Genomic DNA, 20,484 nt, shown 5'->3' with positions numbered 1-20,484 from the left:
ATCCTGTTTATACAGTTACCCTGAAAATGATGACCTTTATTAATATGGATGATTTAAGTAGAAACCTTCCTTCATGCATTTAAAGGAAAATGAAAGAAAAGTTTTTCTTTTCTAGTAATCATGCTGTTGTTTTTTTAGCTTTTGAATTGTTTGACATCTCAAACACATTGCAAATAATACTCTAGTGTGGCAGTATTTTCACAGCAATTCTCCTCTTTTAGAGGAAGTGCAAGCTATCTGAAATAGTAGTTTTCATTTGTTTATTTGTTTTTTTGAGACAGAGTCTTGCTCTGTCACCAGGCTGGAGTGCAATGGCGCGATCTCGGCTCACTGCAACCTCTGCCTCCCAGGTTCAAGCAATTCTCCTGCCTCAGCCTCCCGAGTAACTGGAATTAAAGGCATGTGCCACCACGCCCAGCCAATTTTTGTATTTTTAGTAGAGATGGTGTTTCACCATGTTGGCCAGGGTGGTCTTGAACTCCTGACCTCAGGTGGTCCACCCGCCTTGGCCTCCCAAAGTGCTGGGATTACAGGCATGAGCTACTGCACCCAGCCTCATTTGTTTGTTTTAATCACCGTATTGCCTTGCGGACGACATTTTGCAGCACTGATCTGCCTTTTGGGTTACTTTGGTTATCAGTAAACTTGGCAATTTCACCAAGAGTTTCAGGATTCCGAGATGGGCATTGCATACATCATAGTGTCTTCCCATTAGGAGCTTTTGTGTGCTATTTTTTTCTTTCCTTTTAGTGAGCACATATGTTTGTATATTCTTCCTCTACTGCTCACCCCGTTGGAATTTAAAATTAACATTAGCAGGTCACACTTACTCTTTTGTACCATGTATTTTTTACTTAACATTTTAGAGATTGTGCTATAACTGTACATGAAAAACTTATTCTTAGGCTGGGCGTGGTGATTCACGCCTGTAATCCCAACACTTTGGGAGGCCAAGGCGGGAGGATCTCTTGAGCCCAGGAGTTTGACACCAGCCAGGGCAACACAGGGAAACCTCATCTCTACAAAATATTTTAAAAATTTGCTGGATGTGATCGTATGCACCTGAAGTTCTAGCTAGCTACTGGAAAGACTAAGGTGAGAGGATCGCTTGAGCCCACAAGGCTGCAGTGAGCTGTGATCACACCACTGCACTCCAGGCTGGGCGACAGAGCAAGACCCTGTCTCAAAAATATATATATATATATTCTTTATTATGGCTGCTTAGTTTTTCTTTCCATTTAATGAGTGTGCCATACTTTAATCACTCTTCTGTCCTCTATTGGTAATATATAACTTATTGATTATTTTTTGCTGGTACAAATAATGCTGCGGTGAATAAAGTTGTACAAGTCATTTCACCTTATACCTAATCATTCCTAGAAATGGAATTACCAATTTACAGTGTATATGCATTTTGTGCCAGGCATGGTGGCTCACACCTGTAATCCCAGCACTTTGGGAGACCAAGATGGGCGGATCACTTGAGGTCAGGAGTTTGAAACCAGCCTGGCCAACATGGTGAAACCTCATCTCTACTGAAAATACCAAAAAAACTAGCCGGGCGTGGTGGCAGATGCCTGTGATCCCAGCTACTCGGGAAGCTCAGGCAGGAGAACGGCTTTAACCAGGAAGGTGGAGGTTGCAGTGAACCAAGATCGTGCTGCCACTGCACCCCAGCCTGGGCAACAGAATGAGATCCTGTCTCATAAAAAAAAAGCATTTTGTAATTTCAATGGATGGTGACAATTAATAGCTAACCTTAATGGGACACTTACTAAGTGTTAAACTCTTCTGAGAACTTTACATATATGATCTCATTTAATCCTTACAATGATCCTGAAAAGTACTATTTTCAGTACTTTTGTGTACTTTGTGTACACAAGTACTATTGTGATCCCCATTTTACAGAAGAGAAAACTGAGACACAAAAGTATTAACTAACTTGCCCAAGATCAAATTACTAGTAGAAGGCAGAGCCAGGTTTAGAACCAACTAGTTTGCCTCAGCATTTTGTGATCTAAACCACTTTGTTCTGTAATATGATCCTAGGTTGATAGAATGCCCTTCATAGAAGGTGGACCAGTTTAGACTTATTTCATTAATTTTCCCCAAATCTATAGCTCTATCCCAAATTCAACTGCTGGAATTTTCAGTACCATTTCTTTAGGACATCCTCTACAGAAGGTTCTGATGTTTATCAAGGCAGGGAGTTGGTTTTGCCTCAGTTATTCTCTAGGTAACACTCCTTAAGAAATGGCAACTATAATATAGTAGCCCCCCTTATCCATGAGGGATACATTTCATGACCCCTAGTGGATATAGGAAAAACACTGTGTTGTTCTGTATATAGTAATGGGGTAACATATACAGCGCGGATGTACTAAATAAAGGGATGTTATCAGGTCTTGGGCTGGATGGAGCAGGACTGGTGAGATTTTATTACACTACTCAGAAAAGATACAATGTAAAACTTAGGGGCTTGGCTGCAGTAGCTCACACCTGTAATTCCAGCACTTTGGGAGGCCAAAGTGGGAGGATCATTTGAGGCTAGGAGTTTCAGATGAGCCCAGGCAAAGTAGTGAGACTGCGTCTCCACAAAAACCAAAAATATTAGCTGAGTGTGGTGGTACACACCTGTAGTCGTAGCTACTTGGGAGGCTGAGGTGGGAGGATCACTTGACCCCAGGAGTTGGAGATTAAAGTGAGCTGTGATTATGCCACTGCATTCCAGCCTGGGCAAAAGAATGGAGACCCTGTCTCTTAAAAAAAATAAAAATAAATTTAAAACAATAAAACTTATGAATTGCTTATTTTCAGAATTTTCCATGTGATATTTTCAGACCATAGTTGACCATGTGTTACTGAAACTGTAGATAAGGGGGAACTACTGTCATTTATCTCCTTTCCATGCTGAGTTTGGACTAGTGGCTTTTTTTTTTTTTTTTTTTTTTTGAGACCAGAGTCTCATTCTGTCACCCAGGCTGATCTGCAGTGGCACACTCTCAGTTCGCTGCAACCTCTGCCTCCCAGGTTCAAGGGATTCTTGTGCTTCAGATTCCCTAGTAGCTGGGATTACAGGCGCATACCACCATGCCCTGCTAATTTTTGTATTATTAGTAGAGACGGAGTTTCACCATGTTAGCCAGGCTGGTCTTGAACTACTGACCTCAAGTGATCCTCCCTCCTCAGCCTCCCGAAGTGCTGAGATTATAGGTACTACCAGTTGCCATTTCATAAGACTCTAGGGCTTGCTGTTAGTTGTTATTTGGGAAATAAACAAAACTCTTTTCATCTAAAGTGATTGAAGAGAATAAGCATAAATGTTAGAAATTCTGTTTTAATCTCTGCACTATTGCTTTTCAGACCCCTCTTCAGTGAACGAAAAGAAGAGGCGGGAGCGGGAAGAAAGGCAGAATATTGTCCTGTGGAGACAGCCACTGATTACCTTGCAGTATTTTTCTCTGGAAATCCTTGTAATCTTGAAGGAATGGACCTCAAAGTAAAGGGTCTTCTCCCACTGCCTTTTGCATACACCTCATTTACTCATTTAAAAAATCATCAGTAATCTTTTACTTTCTGCCCTCTACTGCATCAAAATAGATTAATTACCTTTAGAATATTACCATAGGAATATATTTATTCTTCCTTCTTTATGCTGAAGAAAAATAGATTAGGGAAAGACATTGCTATTTGCTGTTTGCTTACTGGATTATCACAGTTTTCTACTGTGTTTTCATGTTGAATCTGCAATGGAGAGCGCTGAAAAATACGATTTTTATTTTCTCTCCTGATTTTACCGTCAGGAGAAATCAGGCCTGTGTAATTTAGATACACTGATTCTTTAGCAGGACAAGGTTCAGCATACGTGGCAGTTTTACTGATAGTTTGAGCCAATGAAAAAGGACTCTGCCATGGAAATGTGTTCTGTCTTTAAATTTAGCACTTGTAAGCCCTGTTCCAAGTACCATAAAGAACAAGTTGAACTTTTACATGCCTTATCTTCTTGCATGCCCTTCCAAGTTATTATCTGTACTATTATCTTAACATTTTTATTGTACTAAGAGTTTATAAAGTATTTTGTAACATTTTCAGCTGATTTTGATCCTTAGGGCAACTCCATAAAGAAGGTAAAACAAGTATATCATTATAAACATTTTAGGCCAGGAGTGGTGGCTCATGCCTGTAATCCCAGCACTTTGGGAGGCCGAGGTGGGTGGATCACCTGAGGTCAGTAGTTCGAGACCAGCCTGGCCAACATGGTGAAATCCAATCTCTACTAAAAATACAAAAATTAGCCAGGCATGGTGGCATGTGCCTGTAGTCCCAGCTACTCAGGAGGCTGAGGCAGGAGGATCACTTGAATGTGGGAGGCAGAGGTGGCAGTGAACTGAGATCGCACCACTGCACTCCAGCCTGGGCAACAGAGCGAGACTGTCTCAAAAAAAAAAAAAAGAAAAAAAGTTAGCCCATCGTGGTAGTGCACGCCTGTAATCCCAGCTACTCAGGAGGCTGAGGCAGGAGAATCATTTGAACCCAGGAGGTTGAAGTGAGCCAAGATCACGCCACTGCACTCCAGCCTGGGTGACAGAGCAAGACCCTGTCTCTGAAAAAAAGAAACAAAGGCCGGGCGTGGTGTCTCACGGCTGTAATCCTAGCACTTTGAGGGGCCAAAGCAGGTGGATCACTAAGACAGGAGTTCGAGACCAGCCTAGCCAGCATAGTGAAACCCCGTCTCTACTAAAAATACAAAAATTATCTGGGCATGGTGGTGCGTACCTGTAGTTCTAGCAACTTGGGAGGCTGAGGTAGGAGAATAGCTTGAACCCAGGAGGCAGAGCTTGCAGTGAGCTGAGGTCACACCACTGCACTCCAGCCTGGGCAACAGAGTGAGACTCTGTCTCAAAAAAATAAATAAAAATAAGTAAATAAAGATTTTAAAAACAAGAAACAATCAGATTGGTTAAGTGTCTGGCCCAAAGTGCAACATGAAGGGTCTCTGACCCAGGTCCTCTGACTTGAAGGCCAGTGCTCTTTCTATTATACTATAATGCTTCTCCATATTATAAGTTGAGGTTTAGTAAGATCAGGCTTTGGGTAAGGAAAAGGCTACAATGGGTTTATGACAAGAACTTGGGTTCTCTGCCTATGTGTCTTCCCTTGACCCCCTTCTGTTCCTCAAGAGGCCATGATGTTTAAGGAAAAGAGCTCAGCCAGGCTGAGCTAGGTAACCTAACTGCTTCAGCAAGAAATTGTTTTGAGAATGATGAATGCTGAAAGTGAGACTGTGAGATACTTCTTTTTTTTATTTGTTTTTAAGATTATGGCATCGTCAAAGCATTGTGGTGTCTTTTTTACTGCTGCTTGCTGTGCTTATAGCTACGTATTATGTTGAAGGAGCGCATCAACAGGTGAGAGGTCAAGCAGTTCTGTTTCTAGTCTTGTACATTCTAATTCTCTAATCCCAGTTTCAAATGGGATGAATGTGGGTTTTATAGAGTTTCTACCCTCAACATTATCTCGTAACTAGTATCTCAAACGTTTTACTTTTAAAAATATTCTTGTGATGTTTTATGGCTGCTGAGCATTTATATTTGGTGTATGTGATTCCTTTTACCTTCAAAGATTTTTTTTTTTTTTTAAGACAGAGTCTCGCTCTGTCACCCAGGCTGGAGCGCAGAGGCGCGATATAAGCTCACTGCAACCTCTGCCTCCTGGGTTCAAGCGATTCTCCTGCCATAGCCTCCCAAGTAGCTGGGATTACAGGCGCCCGCCACCACACCCAGCTAATTTTTTTTGTACTTTCGTAGAGATGGGGTTTCACCATGTAGGCCAGGCTGGTCTCAAACTCCTGACCTCAGGTGATCTGCCTGCCTTGGCCTCCAAAAATGCTGGGATTACAGGCCACTCTGCCTGGCCCTACCTTCAAAGACTTAAATGTAACTTTCCTGAAGGTTTTCCGTTACAGCAGCATGAATCCGTTAATCACTGCCAAAGTTTTCTTATTTTCTCTAACATATTTTTGTGACCCATCCAAATAGGGAGGCCTCTCATCCAAAGTTGATGATTACATTTTATTTGTATAAAAAGACAGGTTCATTTGCCTGTAATCTACAAGTACAACATTATTGATGGGAAAATGGAATGCTTTGTTAACCTCTTTTGTTAAAATAGCAAAACATTAATGTATTTTAACAGGAAATGGTTCTAGAATGGTATTTTAAAGCAGTTTACTGCCAGTCACAGAAATGGCTCTAGAATGGTATTTGAAAACAGTTTACTGCCAATCACAGAGAAGTTTTTATAGTTCTAAAAGCGTTTATTTTAAATATATCTAAAATATCCTCAAATTATCTTATTCATAATTTGCTTTTTCCTGTGTCCTGTAAATAGTAGGACTTTAAAGGTTTAGAGACAAAGCTTTTATTAAAGGTTTAGAAATAAGACCTTTATTCCAGTTAGATGAATCTTTTTGTCATCTTTGCCATTGTATATTAAACAAATTAGGCCTGAGGGTTTTTAATTGTATTTGTTTTTTCCTATTTGAAACTTATTTTAGTTGGTTTATTTAATTTTGATGATAGTTTATAAATACCGCATTTCTGTATAGAGAATTCACGTTTTTCACCTCATCCCTTTTTTTCAGTATGTGCAACGTATAGAGAAACAGTTTCTTTTGTATGCCTACTGGATAGGCTTAGGAATTTTGTCTTCTGTTGGGCTTGGAACAGGGCTGCACACCTTTCTGCTTTACCTGGTAAGAATAATTTTATTTTAATAAGCAAAAATGAGATTTCCTATCTTTTTATTTGTGCTTTTACTTCAGAAGTAAAAATTCTAAGATTTGTTTTAATTACCTTTGTGTTTTGTAAGCATTCTGACCTCCAATCAGTGCTTTAAGTTTGACTTAGAGTTCTGTTTTGTTTTTCCTTTGGGGTTAGTATTTAAAAAGTAAAGAGAAAACCCCAGTTAAGCAGATAAGGTTGTTTATTTAAATTAGTTTAGCCTGGAAGGTTTTTCTTTTCCTTCTAGATTTAATTGCTTAAGCAATTGTTATTTTAATAAATGAAGTCCATTTAAATATACAAAATTCCATGTGAGAAATGATGTCTTCCCTTACATCCTCTAACATCATATACACACTTGGATATTTATTTTGGTATTCTTATTGAATGTAATTGATGGAGTATTAACATGTAGAACTAAATGCTTTCTTAAGCCCTTTGAACCAAAGTATAAAAAGTGCCCCTTCTAGGCTGGGCGCGGTGGCTCACGCCTGTAATCCCAGCACTTTGGGAGGCTGAAGCGGGCGGATCATGAGGTCAGGAGGTCGAGACCATCCTGGCTAACACGGTGAAACCCTGTCTCTACTAAAAATACAAAAAATTAACTGGACGTGGTGGCGGGTACCTGTAGTCCCAGCTACTCGGGAGGCTGAGGCAGGAGAATGGCGTGAACCCGGGAGGCGGAGCTTGCAGTGAGCCAAGATCGCACCACTGCACTCCAGCCTGGGTAGCAGAGCGAGACTCTGTCTCAAAAAAAAAAACAAAGTGCCCCTTCTGAATAATATTCTTTTACTAGTTGAAATAAGAGAGAATGAAGATCAATTTTCCTTTGAACATTCACAAATATACTGGAATAATGTCAGAGCTAGAACTAGGGAGAGGTTGAGTTAGATACTGAGGGCACAAAATATAAATAGGCACTTTCAGGGTAATGCAGATACAGAATGGATGAGTAAGTGCCTCATTAAATTTCGTGCCCCATGTACCTTGGTTGTTCACGCTGTTCCTGTCCCTAGATAATAAATTGAAAACACTTCCATATTTGAAAGCAGTTTGATCTTCATTGGGGAAAAACAGGTGAAAGGGTGTCAAGCAGTACCCATTGCTGAATAAAATCCGTCACTACAAGCACTTGCAATCTCTGTGCTATAATGAATTCATTTCTGAAGCAGCTAGGATAAGTATTAAGGAATGATTGTCTGCCTGCCTCAGAAGGGTACTGAATTAATGATCTGACGAATGCTTTGGGAATTAATCTATATCATTTCTCCAAGTTTATGGGAGTTTAAAACTTGGAACTTTAGAATTATGTTCATGTTTGCTTGGTGATTTAACTCAAACAGGGACATCAATCCTAGGGAATTAACCCATATCACTGTTTTTCTAATAACTGCATTCATAGTAGAATAACACTACATTCACTAGTAGAGGTTGAGGGAGAGAGGAAAAGAAGGAATTACAGGTTACAGGATACTTTTCTGTTGGTGTCTAGACCTGTCCTCATATTCCTTGGGAAAACCAGATTAAGAAACTCATTTGCAGCATTTAGTTAATTTGGAAGCCTCTGAAAAGCAACCCAGATAGCAGATTCTGCTGAATGTCAAAAGAGATTCAAATTATGACTCATGCCTGTAATTCCAGCATTTTGCGAAGCCAAGGCGGGCTGATCACTTGAGCCTAGGAGTTTGAGTCCAGCCTGGGCAACACATCTCTACAAAAAATGCAAAAATTAGGTGTGGTGGCACAGGACTGTTAGTCTCAGCTACTCAGGAGGCTGAAGCGAGAGGATCGCTTGAGCCCAGGAGATAGGGGCTGCAGTGAGCTAGGATTGCAGCACGCACTCCAAACTGGGTGGCAAAGTGAGACCTTGTCTCAAAAAAAAAAAAAAAAATTCTCTTAAATGCCCTAAAATTAAGTATATGTAAAACAGCCAGATCTGCAATTTATGAATATATAATCCTGGCTATAGTATGGAAGATAGATTGGAGGTGGGAGAGAAGAGGAACAGTTAGGATAATCCTTATGAGAGACACAAGCTTCTCAGGAGGTAATAGGAAATTCGAATGAATAGCAAGGAGTATTTATAAAAAGAATTTGTAGAGAGAAGTCAAGCAAAATGAAGACAAAATATGGTATAGATCTTTGATGTTTTAAAAGATTGCTCAGAATGGCAATAACGTTTGAGATGAAAAAGGACAAATCTGAGAGAAATTTTAGAAGTACAATCAAGAGTGTGGTAGGTTATTATGGAGGAAGAAGGAATGAAAGATAACTCTTGGATTTCCTTTTGTTTTGTTTTAATATATTTCATGTGTATTTAAGGTATATAACATGATGTTATAAGATATAAATATATATAGTAAAATGATTACTATTGTGGAAAAAATTAACATATTCTTTATCTCATGTAGTTACCGTTTTTACATTTTTAACTCCCTGTGGCAAGAGCAGCTATAATTTACTAGTTTAGCAAAAACTTTGAATACAATACATTGTTATTAACTATAGTCCTCATAGTGTATGTAGAGTACATTGGATCTTTTGACTTATTCCAACTGTATATTGGCTACTTTGTATCCTTTGATCTACGTCTCCTCCCATCTCTATCTCTATAAATGAGATCTTGCAACATTTTTCTGTGTAGTTATTGGTTTTTTACTTGAGTGACTGGGTAGGTTTTGATGCCATTAACTGTATAGAAAACAGTTATATGTTCACTTGTTCACATTTAATACATATTAATTATAAGTATGTGAAAAGAGAAATTTAAAGGTATACTGTAATTGTGCTGCAAGTTAAATGAGATCTTCACTTTATCCAGGTGGGTTGCTGGTGCCCGTGGTTGAATGGAAAGAGAAGGGAAATTTATAAAGGACTAAGAATGCTTACAAAACAAAACAAAACAAAACAAAACAAAACAAAAAATTATTAGAGCTGGGCACAGTGGCTCATTCCTATGCTTCCAGTGCTTTGGGAGGCCAAGGCAGGAGGATTGCTTGAGACCATGGGTTCAAGACCAGACCTAGCAAGACCCCGTTTCTAAAAAACACATAAATAAACAAAAGATAAATAAATTAACTGGGTGTGGTAGCATGTGCCTGTTTTCCTAGCTCCTTGGGAGGCTAAGGATGGAGGATTGCTTGAGCTCAGAAGCTCAAGGTCACAGTGAACTATTATTGCACCACTGCACTTTAGCCTGGGAAACAGAGCGAGACCCTGTCTCAAAAACAAAAATAATGATAATAATAATAGGCTTTATTGTTTAGTGTAGTTTTAGGTTTACAGAAAAAGTGAGCAGAAAAGACAGAGGGTTCCAATTCACCAAGGGTCCCTAGTCCCTGGGCCAAAAACCGGTACTTGTCCCTGGCCTGTTAGGAACCAGGCCACACAGCAGTAGGTGAGCCAGTGGGCTGGCAAGCAAGTGAAGTTTCATCTGTATTTGCAGCCACTCCCTATCACTCAAATTACTGCCTGAGCTCTACCTCCTGTTAGATCAGCAGCAGCATCGGATTCTCGTAGGAGCTTGAACCTTATTGTGAACTGAGCATACGAGGGATCTAGGTTGCATGCTCCTTATGAGAATCTAATGCCTGATAATCTGAGGTGGAACAGTTTCATCCCAAAACCATCCCCCACGTCCACAAGTCTGTGGAAAACTTGTCTTCCACGAAACTGGTTCCTGGTGCCAAAAAGGTTGGGGACCACTGCCATACACCTTTCCCCACCACACAGTTTCCTCTATTATTAACATCTTGTATTACTGTAATTTATTTGTTACAATTGAGGAACCAATACTGATACATTGTTAACTAAAACCTATGGTTTATGGGATCTGCTCTTTGTGTTATACAGGTCTATGGGTTTTGACAAATGCATAATGTCATGTGTATACCTATAGTATCATACAGAATAGTTTCACTTTCTTAAAAATGCCCTGTGCTTCACCTGTTTTTTCATTTCCCCAGCTGCCCCCAAACCTTTCACAACCACTGATATTTTTACTGTTTCTATAGTTTTGCCTTTTCCACAAGACACTATAGTTGGAATTACAGGGTATGATCCTTTTCTGACCGACCTCTTTCACTTTGCAATATACATTTAAGGTTTTTCCTTGTCTTTTTCTGGTTTGATACCCCATTTCCTTTCATCACTATTTAATAATATTCCACTGTATGGATGTACCACCAGTTTGTGTATCCATTCACTTATTGAAGGATATCTTGTTTGTTCCCATGTTTGGCAATTATTTTTTTAAAAACTGCTATATATATATATGCTATTTTATAAATATATATAAATATATTTATTTTCTGATAGATCATGAGTATTAATATATACTCTATTGATAGAACATGAGTATTAATTACTAATATATAGAAAAAACTTGGCTTGTTTAAGGTTGTTTGCTAACCTTATATCCTGCAACCTTGCTGTAATTGCTTAATAGTTCCAAGACTTTTTTTGATGATTCCTTAGGATTTTCTGTGTAGATAATTATGTCGTCTGTGAACAAAGACGGTTTTTCTACCTTCCCAATCTGTATACATGTTATTTCCTTTCTTGTCTTATTGCATTGGTTAGGTTTTCAAAATAATGTTGAAGAGGAGTCATGAAAGGGCCATACTGCCTTGTTCCCAACCTTAATGGGAAAGCCTCTAGTTTCTCACCCTTAAGTATGATGTTAGCTGTAGATTTTTGTAGATATTATTTACCAAGTTGAGGAAGTACCTCTCTATTCCAAGTTTGCTGAGGTTTTTATTTTTTTAAAATCATTAATCTGTTGGATTTTGTCCCCCAAAACCCACTGTTTCAGATGATAGTGTCTGGAAAGCCAATATTTGACCAGGTGCGGTGGCTCACACCTGTAATCTCTGCACTTTGGGAGGCCGAGGCAGGTGGATCACCTGAAGTCAGGAGTTTGAGACCAGCCTGGTCAACATGATGAAACTAGTCTCTACTAAAAATGCAAGAAATTAGCCGGGCGTGGTGGCAGGCGCCTGTAATCCCAGCTACTCAGGAGACTGAGGCAGGAGAATCACTTGAACCCGGGAGGTGGAGGTTGCAGTGAGCCAAGATTGCACCACTGCACTCCATCCTGGGCAACGAGAGCGATATTCCGTCTCAAAAAAAAAAAAAAAAAAGGCAATATTTTAAAAAGAAATAAAGGCCGGGCATGGTGGCTCATGCCTGTAATCTCAGCACTTTGAGAGGCCAAGGAAGGATCCCTGCTTGAGACCAGGAGTTCAAGACCTGCCAGGGCAACATAATGAGACCCCATCTCTGCCAGAAAAAAAAAAAGAAAGAAGGAAAGAGAGAGATAGAAAGAAAGAAGAAAAGGAAGGAAGGAAGGAAAGAAATTCAATATTTAGAAGCTTGGGGAGAAATCTGTTAAATATAAAATAAATTTGAAGAGAGATCTAGTATATGCCATTTCCATTTAACCAAATGACCTTTAGTTCTTAGACCTTTTTGATCCTGACTTCCATTTAGGATCTCCTGGGTTTAACAGGGAGAATGAAGAAGAAAGAGCATTCATAAAATTTAATTTGCAGAGAAGCAAAAGGAAAACAAAAGCTATCACTGGTCTTTATTTTTTAATTGACTGGTGGGGGTGGAAATCAGTTTGCAAGAGGTTAAGCACTACTAACAGCAAAAAAGGCAAACATCATTGTCATACTCATGTTAATACTAGCTGGTCAGTTCTTTTATTTTTACTCGTGTTTGGTGGCCATTTTGTGGTACCCATTCCTATGGGAAGATTTTTCATCCCTGCCTTACTGAACTCCAGCCATATTATTTGCTTTGACCAATGAAATGTGAGCATAAGTGATAGCTGTTGTTTGAGATCTTTGTGTTGTTTGTTATTACGTCATAATCTAACCTATCCTGACTGATAGACAGCTAACATTTATTGAATGTTTACTAGGTGGTAGGCTCTCTGAGCATCACTTTAAATGAATTATCTCACTTAGTCCTCCCAAGAGCCAAGCTAGTCAATAAACAATAGCAAGTGTAAAAATTTTAATTAATAAGTGTAAACTACTTGTGAACTTTGGCAATTATAGAAAAGAGTAAAATAAACCAGAAGCAAAGCAGAGTCAAAAGTTTCAAATTTTGATCTGGGTTTTTACTTAATAGAAGCAATTTCAAATAATCTCTGGTTAGATTTTTTTAAGCTTATACCATTTTCTTGCTGATTAGTGATCAACAGAGTTTTATCCTTATTGGTCACTATTTCTTTTCTTTTGTATGTAGGAAATGCAGTTGTGTTTAGGATGTCCTAATTACACTTACTTTCATTTTCCAGGCTTAACATAATCCTCTCTTAGGGAAATGTGACATTCTCGTATTCTGTTTTGTGCTGATGAAACAGGCACCTCTGCCATATACCCATATAACTAACCCTCAACAAAGAGAATAAATGATCATATTGGGAGAGTAGTCTGGTGAGAAATATGGGCCTCCTTTTGACAATAGTTTGTGGTGAAAAAGAAACCAATTTTAACAGACAGAAAAAATGTAATTCATTATTTATTATGGCTGTCTTTACTGGAAATCATAACTTAAAAGTGAAATATGAAATTTTTTTTCTGAATAGGCAAAATTTCCCAATTAGGTTTTTGAAATTTGTGTTTAGAATGAATGATTCCTAGAGTGTGGAAGGTATCTTTTTTGGAAATATCATTTAGTAAATTATAATTGGTTGTGTACCAGTCACCTAAAAGACTTACTAAATTTCCTAAAATATTAGATACCTGCATGTTTGGCTTTAAAATGGAGAATTTATCTTAAGTTTATCTGTAAACAATTTCATTTACATTTATTTATTTTTTAATTTATTTATTGAGACAACATCTCGCTCTGACACCCAGGCTGGAATGCAGTGGTGTGATCTTGGCTCACTGTAACCACCGCCTCCCGGGTTTGAGCAATTCTAGTGCCTCAGCCTCCCAAGTAGCTGGAATTACAGGTGTGTACCACCACGCCCACTTAATTTTTGTATTTTTAGTAGAGACAGGATTTTGCCATGTTGGTCTGGCAAAATCTTGAACTGGTCTTGAACTCCTGGCCTCAGGTGATTCACCCGCCTCAGCCTCCCAAAGTGCTGAGATTACAGGCGTGAGTCAATATGCCTGGCAATATTTTTAGATATAACTGAAAGGTTATAACTTGAAATTAAGATGTCTTAGAAGTCCTCATCACTTCTTTAAATGTCACAAATAAAAGTTAGTGTTTATTTGATCATTAAATTTAATGAAAATCATCAGGGAAAAATTACTAACCATCACGTTTTATAAATTGATTTGAGTAAAGTGTAAATCAAGTAATTTGCAGAGACCAAGTACCTAGCCCAGAGGGACAAGTTAAGATACTGTTTATGCAGGAATAGTGGTTGCTAACCAGAAAGGAGGAGATGAAGGGGAAGTAAATAAATTTTTTCTGCCCATGTATTATGGAGAGTTGGTTGGGCTACTGGGTTACTTGGTTTGTTCTATTAATTTTAATAGTTAAAAAGTGGGTTTCTGGAGGCCTGTTAATTTCCCAAAGCACTATGTTTGTTATATATCATTGCAAATAAGATTTTTTTCTAGCAAGAAAGAGCCTGTAGTGTTCATCTGATTCTCCAAAGACTGAAATGTTAAGAACCATTCTTCTAGAACTTTTTAAAAAATATATCTATGTTTGGCTGCCACTAGGTGGCATTGCTAATACAGCCAATATACTGTATTATATTTGCAGTTTCTATTCTGGATAAATATATGTGTGTAGAGCAACTTCACCCAAAAACCAAGCCATCAAATGGCTCTACTAAGCTAGGAGACGTATTCTGTTATTTACCTGTATTTATGCTTGCCTAAAACGAGTTTACGCATGTAAGTAAAAAGGGCATTTCTTAATAGTTTTTCGCATTCATTCATTAATAAGTTCAGCAGTTAATAGTCTGCCTTTCTGGCCAGCTTATGTCTGTAATCCCAGCACACTGGGAGAGAGAAGCAGGGGGATCACTTGATGCCAGAAGTGTAAGACAAGCCTGGGCAACAAAGCAAGACCCCGATTTTTTGTTTTTTCTTTCTTTCTTTTTTTTTTTTTTTGAGATAGAGTCTCACTCTGTCGCCCAGGCTAGAGTGCAGTGGCACAATCTTGGCTCACAATAACCTCTGCCTCCCATGCTCAAGTGATTCTCCTGCCTCAGCTTCCTAAGTAGCTGGGATTACAGGCTCGTGCCACTACCACCCAGCTAATTTTTGTATTTTTAGTAGAGCTGGGGTTTCACCATGTTGGTCAGGCTGGCCTTGAACTCCTGACCTTGTGATCCGCCTACCTCATCCTCCCAAAGTGCCTGTAGGCGTGAGCCACCACGGCCAGCTGATAAATTTTTTAATATATGTTTAAAGATATCATAGTGTTAGAAGAGAGTAAAAGAATTATAAGACCAAGATCTAGGTTATACAGGAAACCCAAAAAAGAGAGACTGACCAAGGATAGGCCCTGATTAACCTGCAGGCTTTGAATTTGAACTCTAAAGAGCCACACTTTAAAAGAAGTGATGAACTAGATAAAAGTCAAACTTCACGGGTACTGAAGCTCAAGTTTAAATTTTTTTTTTTTTTTTTTTTTGAGGCAGAGTCTCGCTCTGTCACCCAAACTGGAGTGCAGTGGTGTGATCTTAGCTCACTGCAACCTCCACCTCCTGGGTTCGAGTGATTCTTATGTCTCAGCCTCCCAGGTAGGTGGGATTATAGGAATGCACCACCACACCTGGCTAGTTTTTGCAGTCTTAGTAGAGGCGGGGTTTCACCATGTTGGCCAGGCTGGTCTCCAATTCCTGACTTCAGGTGATCAGCCCCGTCAACCTCCCAGGGTGCTATGATTACAGGCATGAACCACCATGTCCTGCCTACTCTTATTGTCTGCTTAGAATTGTAAGTGGCCCAGCCCATCTACCCACTAGAAGCAAACTTGTCTGGAGGAAAATAAAATCATCCTAGGTTTTACATTACCTCTACTTAACTTACTGTTGTATTCCAGCTGTCTAGAACAGAGCCTAGTACTCAATAGGTGCTCGACAAATATATGTTAGATGTATTAATGTAAAATAGAATCTTTGCAAAGCCTATGAGAAGAGAGATAGAATAACTGTACTTCTTTTATTGGCAAAACAGTCTGTTCCTGACATCTGAGTCTTATTTGTGACAGTTGATGAAAAATGACCTAATCTATATATAGCTTTTTCTTAATTTGCATAATAGTTTTATATTAAATATCAGTACATCATTTTATTTCTCCAGCAAATAAAAGTGCATCTGCTTCTTGCTGTGTAAACATTATGCTCTTTGCATTCAGTTTACTTAAATTTAAACAAAAAATAGGCACAATGAGTAGTTTTTTTTTGTTTTTTTTTTTTTTTTGAGATGGAGTTTCGCTCTTGCTGCCCAGGCTGGAGTGCAGTGGTGCCAGCTCAGCTCACTGCAACCTCTGCCTCCTGGGTTCAAGGGATTCTCCTGCCTCACCCTCCCAAGTAGCTGAGATTGCAGGTGTCCACCACCACACCCGGCTAATTTTTGTATTTTTAGTAGAGATGGGGTTTCACCATGTTGGCCAGGCTGGCCTCGACCTCCTGACCTCAGGTAATCCACCCACCTCGGCCTCCCAAAGTGCTGGGATTACAGGTGTGAGCCACCACGCCCATCCCACAATGAGTGATTTTTAAAATCATTTTATTCAACATATACTAATATGCTTATGTCTCTGGTTTATCTTTATAGTGAGGTATATTGTACTTTGAAATTAGAAATTAATAGCATTTGTAAACTGCATTTCCTCTGTTTTTAGTTCTCATGCAGGCATATTTTTGTTCATTGCTATCTGCCTTGAACAAATTTTGCCTAGCAAGTAGTGCAAGTTACAAATTTCATTCATTTACCTTATTTGAGTTTATATGTAGATTAGGTGCAAAGAAGCTTCTGGGGCTGGCAGATTTTTCCAAGATACCATTTTTTAAGCTCTCTTTTATTGCATATTAATTCCTCAAAATCCATTGACAGATTTATTTTAGTCTTAGCAAACATTCAGGTTTCCTTTTAGAAGATCTGGTGCATGAGCGATCAGGAATGCTTATTTATTCTCTCATGTAGTGGAAATTATATCCCAAGTAAGAATAATAAGTTAATGTTTGCATAAAGAGAACATAGCTGCTGTTGACCTCTTTGGTTCATCTCTATGCAGCCTGTTTTTGTGAGTCAAAATTTCTACCTTAATAATGATCTAGACCCGTGCGGTGGCTTATGCCTGTGATCCCAGCACTTTGGGAGGCTGCGGTGGGTGGATCACCTGAGGTCAGGAGTTTGAGACCAGCCTGGCCAACATAGTGAAACCCTGTCTCTACTAAAAATACAAAAATGTAGCTGGGCGTGATGGGGGGGTGCCGCCTGTAATCCCAGCTACTCGGGAGGCTGAGGCGAGATAATTGTTTGAACGGGGGAGGTGGAGGTTGCGGTGTGCCAAGATTGTGCCATTGCACTCCAGCCTAGGCAACAAGAGCAAAACTCCATCTCAAAAAAAAAAAAAATGAAAATTAGCCAGGCATGGTGGCACATACCTGTTATCCCAGCTACTTGGGAGATGCTGAGGCAGGGGAATCGCTTGAATCCAGGAGGCGGTGGTTGCAGTGAGCTGAGACCTGCTCCCCAGTACTCCAGTCCGGGCAACAAGAGCACAACTCCGTCTCAAAAAAAAAAAAAAGGTCTAACCCAGGGCTAGAGAGCATACTTTCTCTTTTTCATTTTCTTTTATCTTCGTTTCTTTTTTGAGACAGTTTCTCTCTGTTGCCTAGGCTGGAGTACAGTGGCATGGAGTACAGTGGTATGAATATGGCCCACTGTAGCCCCAACCTCCTGGGCTCAGGAGATCCTCCCACCTCAGCCTCCCAAGTATCTGGGACTACAGGTGTGCACCACTACACCTAGCTGTTTTTTGTTTTTTAGGGGTAGAAACGGGGTCTCTCCATGTTGCCCAGACTGTTCTTAAACTCTTGGACTCAAGAGATCCTCTCACCTCAGCCTCCCAAAGTGCTGGGATTACAGGCATGAGCCACTGTATCCAGCCTCACTTTTTCTGTAAAGGGTCAGATCTGTAGCTATTTACACATCGTGGGCTATCCAGTCTCTGTGCAACTACTCAGATCTGTCATTGTAATGAGAAAGCAATTACAGACAGTACATAAATGAATGAATGTGGCCATTTTCCGGTAAAACTTTATTCATAAAAACAGGTAGCAGGCTGGATTTGGTCTGCAGTTTGTAGTTTGTTAACCCCTGCTCTAACTCATTAAATGACAATAGTACACCAGAAGAGACATTTTGAGCCTGGGAGCCTTAATTAGAGCTAGCTGTCTTCTAAAGATTTTTGTATGACATCTGTGTATTTGGTTCACCCATTTGCCAAATAAGTACTATCATTTCTCTCTTCTTGATCAAGAAATAACAGGTTTAACATGATGCTTTAGAAAAGAATATAGATGTGCATATGCTTGAGTTGTATAAAAAAAATTAAGAGTAAAAAAAAAGCTTTTTATGAAGGGAAAAGCAGAAAAATTTCTTCCAAATGAGCTGTCTGATGACAGGAAGATTTGGTTCCAGTTTCATGTAACCATTGGTATGTTCAATTCCTCTTAAATACCAGATTTTACAAGATTGCAACTATTTTGAGGAATAAATAACTTATGGATTAAGTTTAGATGTCATGTGTAGGATGAATATTTCCGAAGATCTAAGGTACCACAGTTCTAAAATTATAATGGACTAGGGATTTTTGTTAAGTAGATTTTTAGCTGTTCTTATTTTTAAAAAGTAGCTATGTAAGATGATAGACATGTTAATTTGCTTTACTATAGTATAACCATTTTGTTATCTGTATGTATACTATAGCATCATATTGTAAGCCTCAATTATGCACAATAAAATTTATTTCTAAAAAACATAGGCCAGGTGCAATGGCTCGCACCTGTATTCCCAGCACTTTGGGAGGCCAAGGCAGGAGGATCACTTGAGGCCAGGAGTTAAGACCAGACCAGCCTGGGCAACCTAGTGGGACCCCGTCTCTACAAAAAAAATTTTTTTAATTAGCCAGGTGTAGTGGCATGCTTCTGTAGTCCCAGCTACTCAGGTGGAGGTTGAGGCCAAGATTGGAGAATCGCTTGAGCCAAGGAGGCTATGATCACGCCACTGCAGTCTAGCCTGGGTGACAGAATGAGACCCTGTCTCAAGAACAAAAAAAAGTGTAGATGTTGTACACAATTAGGAGAAGTGATGGGGTTATTTCCGTAGCCACCTTGTAATTATTTCCCACTAACAGAGAAATATGATTCATAATTCTGTAATTAACCAGGTTAACAAAAACAGGAACTTCGGTACTTGACTATGAGAAATGTATTCTGGACATGCTCCTTATATGCATGTACATTATGATTCATCAAGTTACCAGACAAAAAGATGATTAAAGAACCATTTGTAAACTGTATGTAACATTAAGGATTTATAAAGGCTGTTCTTAATAGCAAAGGAGTCCATCAGCTACAATTTACTCTCCTATATAATGTGATGTACAATTTTTGACACTAGGTGGAGCAGTTTCCTGGCAAAAGGCTTCACAAAGCCCTATATCCCTTTCAATCAAGCCCAGCTTCTAGACAAAGAATTGTAAAGAGAAGAAAAACTATCGACAATCATTTATAATTTAAAAAGATGCCCAAATATTTAGCTATAAGTAGAAGGCTGAATATATTTTACAATTTTTCTGTTTGCCATATATTTTAACCATTGGATTTTCTCATGTTTTAGGTGTTAGAGTTTTACTTTCTAGAAGCAGTTTGGAAGTAGAAAAGTTGGGAACTATTCAGTTACATTGTAGAATAGATCAGGTTTTATTAGAAGCTGTAACATCAAGGAGTTATCCTTTGAATGATATCTGTGAGCCATTTGTTTCATATGACCATTTTTATAGAAAAAACTTGACTCTTTGTTATCAATTAGATACAAAGAAAGTTGTGAGATAAGTGCCCCTGTGTAAGATTCAGAGGCCTGTTTCTGCTTTAAAGTTTGGGATTCTTTCATTATTAAAATATGTGTTAAAAATTGTACATTTACCCTGAAGTGCAGGTCAATTGAGGACTAAAATGAAAACAAAAAATATATATATACATTTTAAAAATCTGACGTCTTAATTGCTTTTTCATATTTATAACCTCCTCGGTACATGGCACCCTAAGGAAGAAGTACTGTATAGTATTCTGCACTTTTTAAAAGCTGTTTTTTCCTTAGGTATAGACATTTCTGATATTTTTTGACTCTTGGCTATTGCTGAAAATAAATATTATTTGGAAAACTGCATTGATATGGGTTGAAATAAAATAGTGAAATAGTTTCAGTAAGTGAAATATTGTAGTAGTTGTTAATACCATAAAGTGGAATCATTCTTTTAAAAAAAAATTGTTAGCCAACTTCTTCCCTATCAATTCAGCTTGACTTCTGAATATTGCTTTATTGCTCACTTGTCTATCCTCCTTTTAAGACAAAAAAGAAATTACCAAAAGTTAAGGCTCTGGTATGACTTGATACCAGACGCTTATAACTATGGCTGTAAGCATGCAGTGACTCAGTGCTGTTTCAGGAAGACCAACAGACCCTTCTTAGAAAAAAATCTA

At 38.8% G+C, this 20,484-nt stretch overlaps 1 protein-coding gene across 9 annotated transcripts in view; it reads left to right on the top strand.

The window, feature by feature from the left end:
* VMP1 (vacuole membrane protein 1) overlaps positions 1-20,484 on the top strand; it is a 139,320-nt gene that overhangs the window by 24,355 nt on the left and 94,481 nt on the right. For 8 of the 9 annotated variants that reach the window (XM_045376088.2, XM_045376082.2, XM_015437826.3 and 5 more), the window contains 3 exons: positions 3,364-3,499; positions 5,318-5,408; positions 6,644-6,754. In XM_045376088.2, coding sequence (XP_045232023.1) covers positions 3,364-3,499; positions 5,318-5,408; positions 6,644-6,754 — 338 coding nt within the window. The remainder of the gene's footprint in view (positions 1-3,363; positions 3,500-5,317; positions 5,409-6,643; positions 6,755-20,484) is intronic. The other variant, XM_045376090.2, reaches the window with a different exon arrangement.

Source organism: Macaca fascicularis, chromosome 16, assembly GCF_037993035.2.
Source record: "Macaca fascicularis isolate 582-1 chromosome 16, T2T-MFA8v1.1".
Lineage (NCBI taxonomy): Eukaryota > Metazoa > Chordata > Mammalia > Primates > Cercopithecidae > Macaca > Macaca fascicularis.
This window is presented reverse-complemented; position numbering and strand designations above follow the sequence as displayed.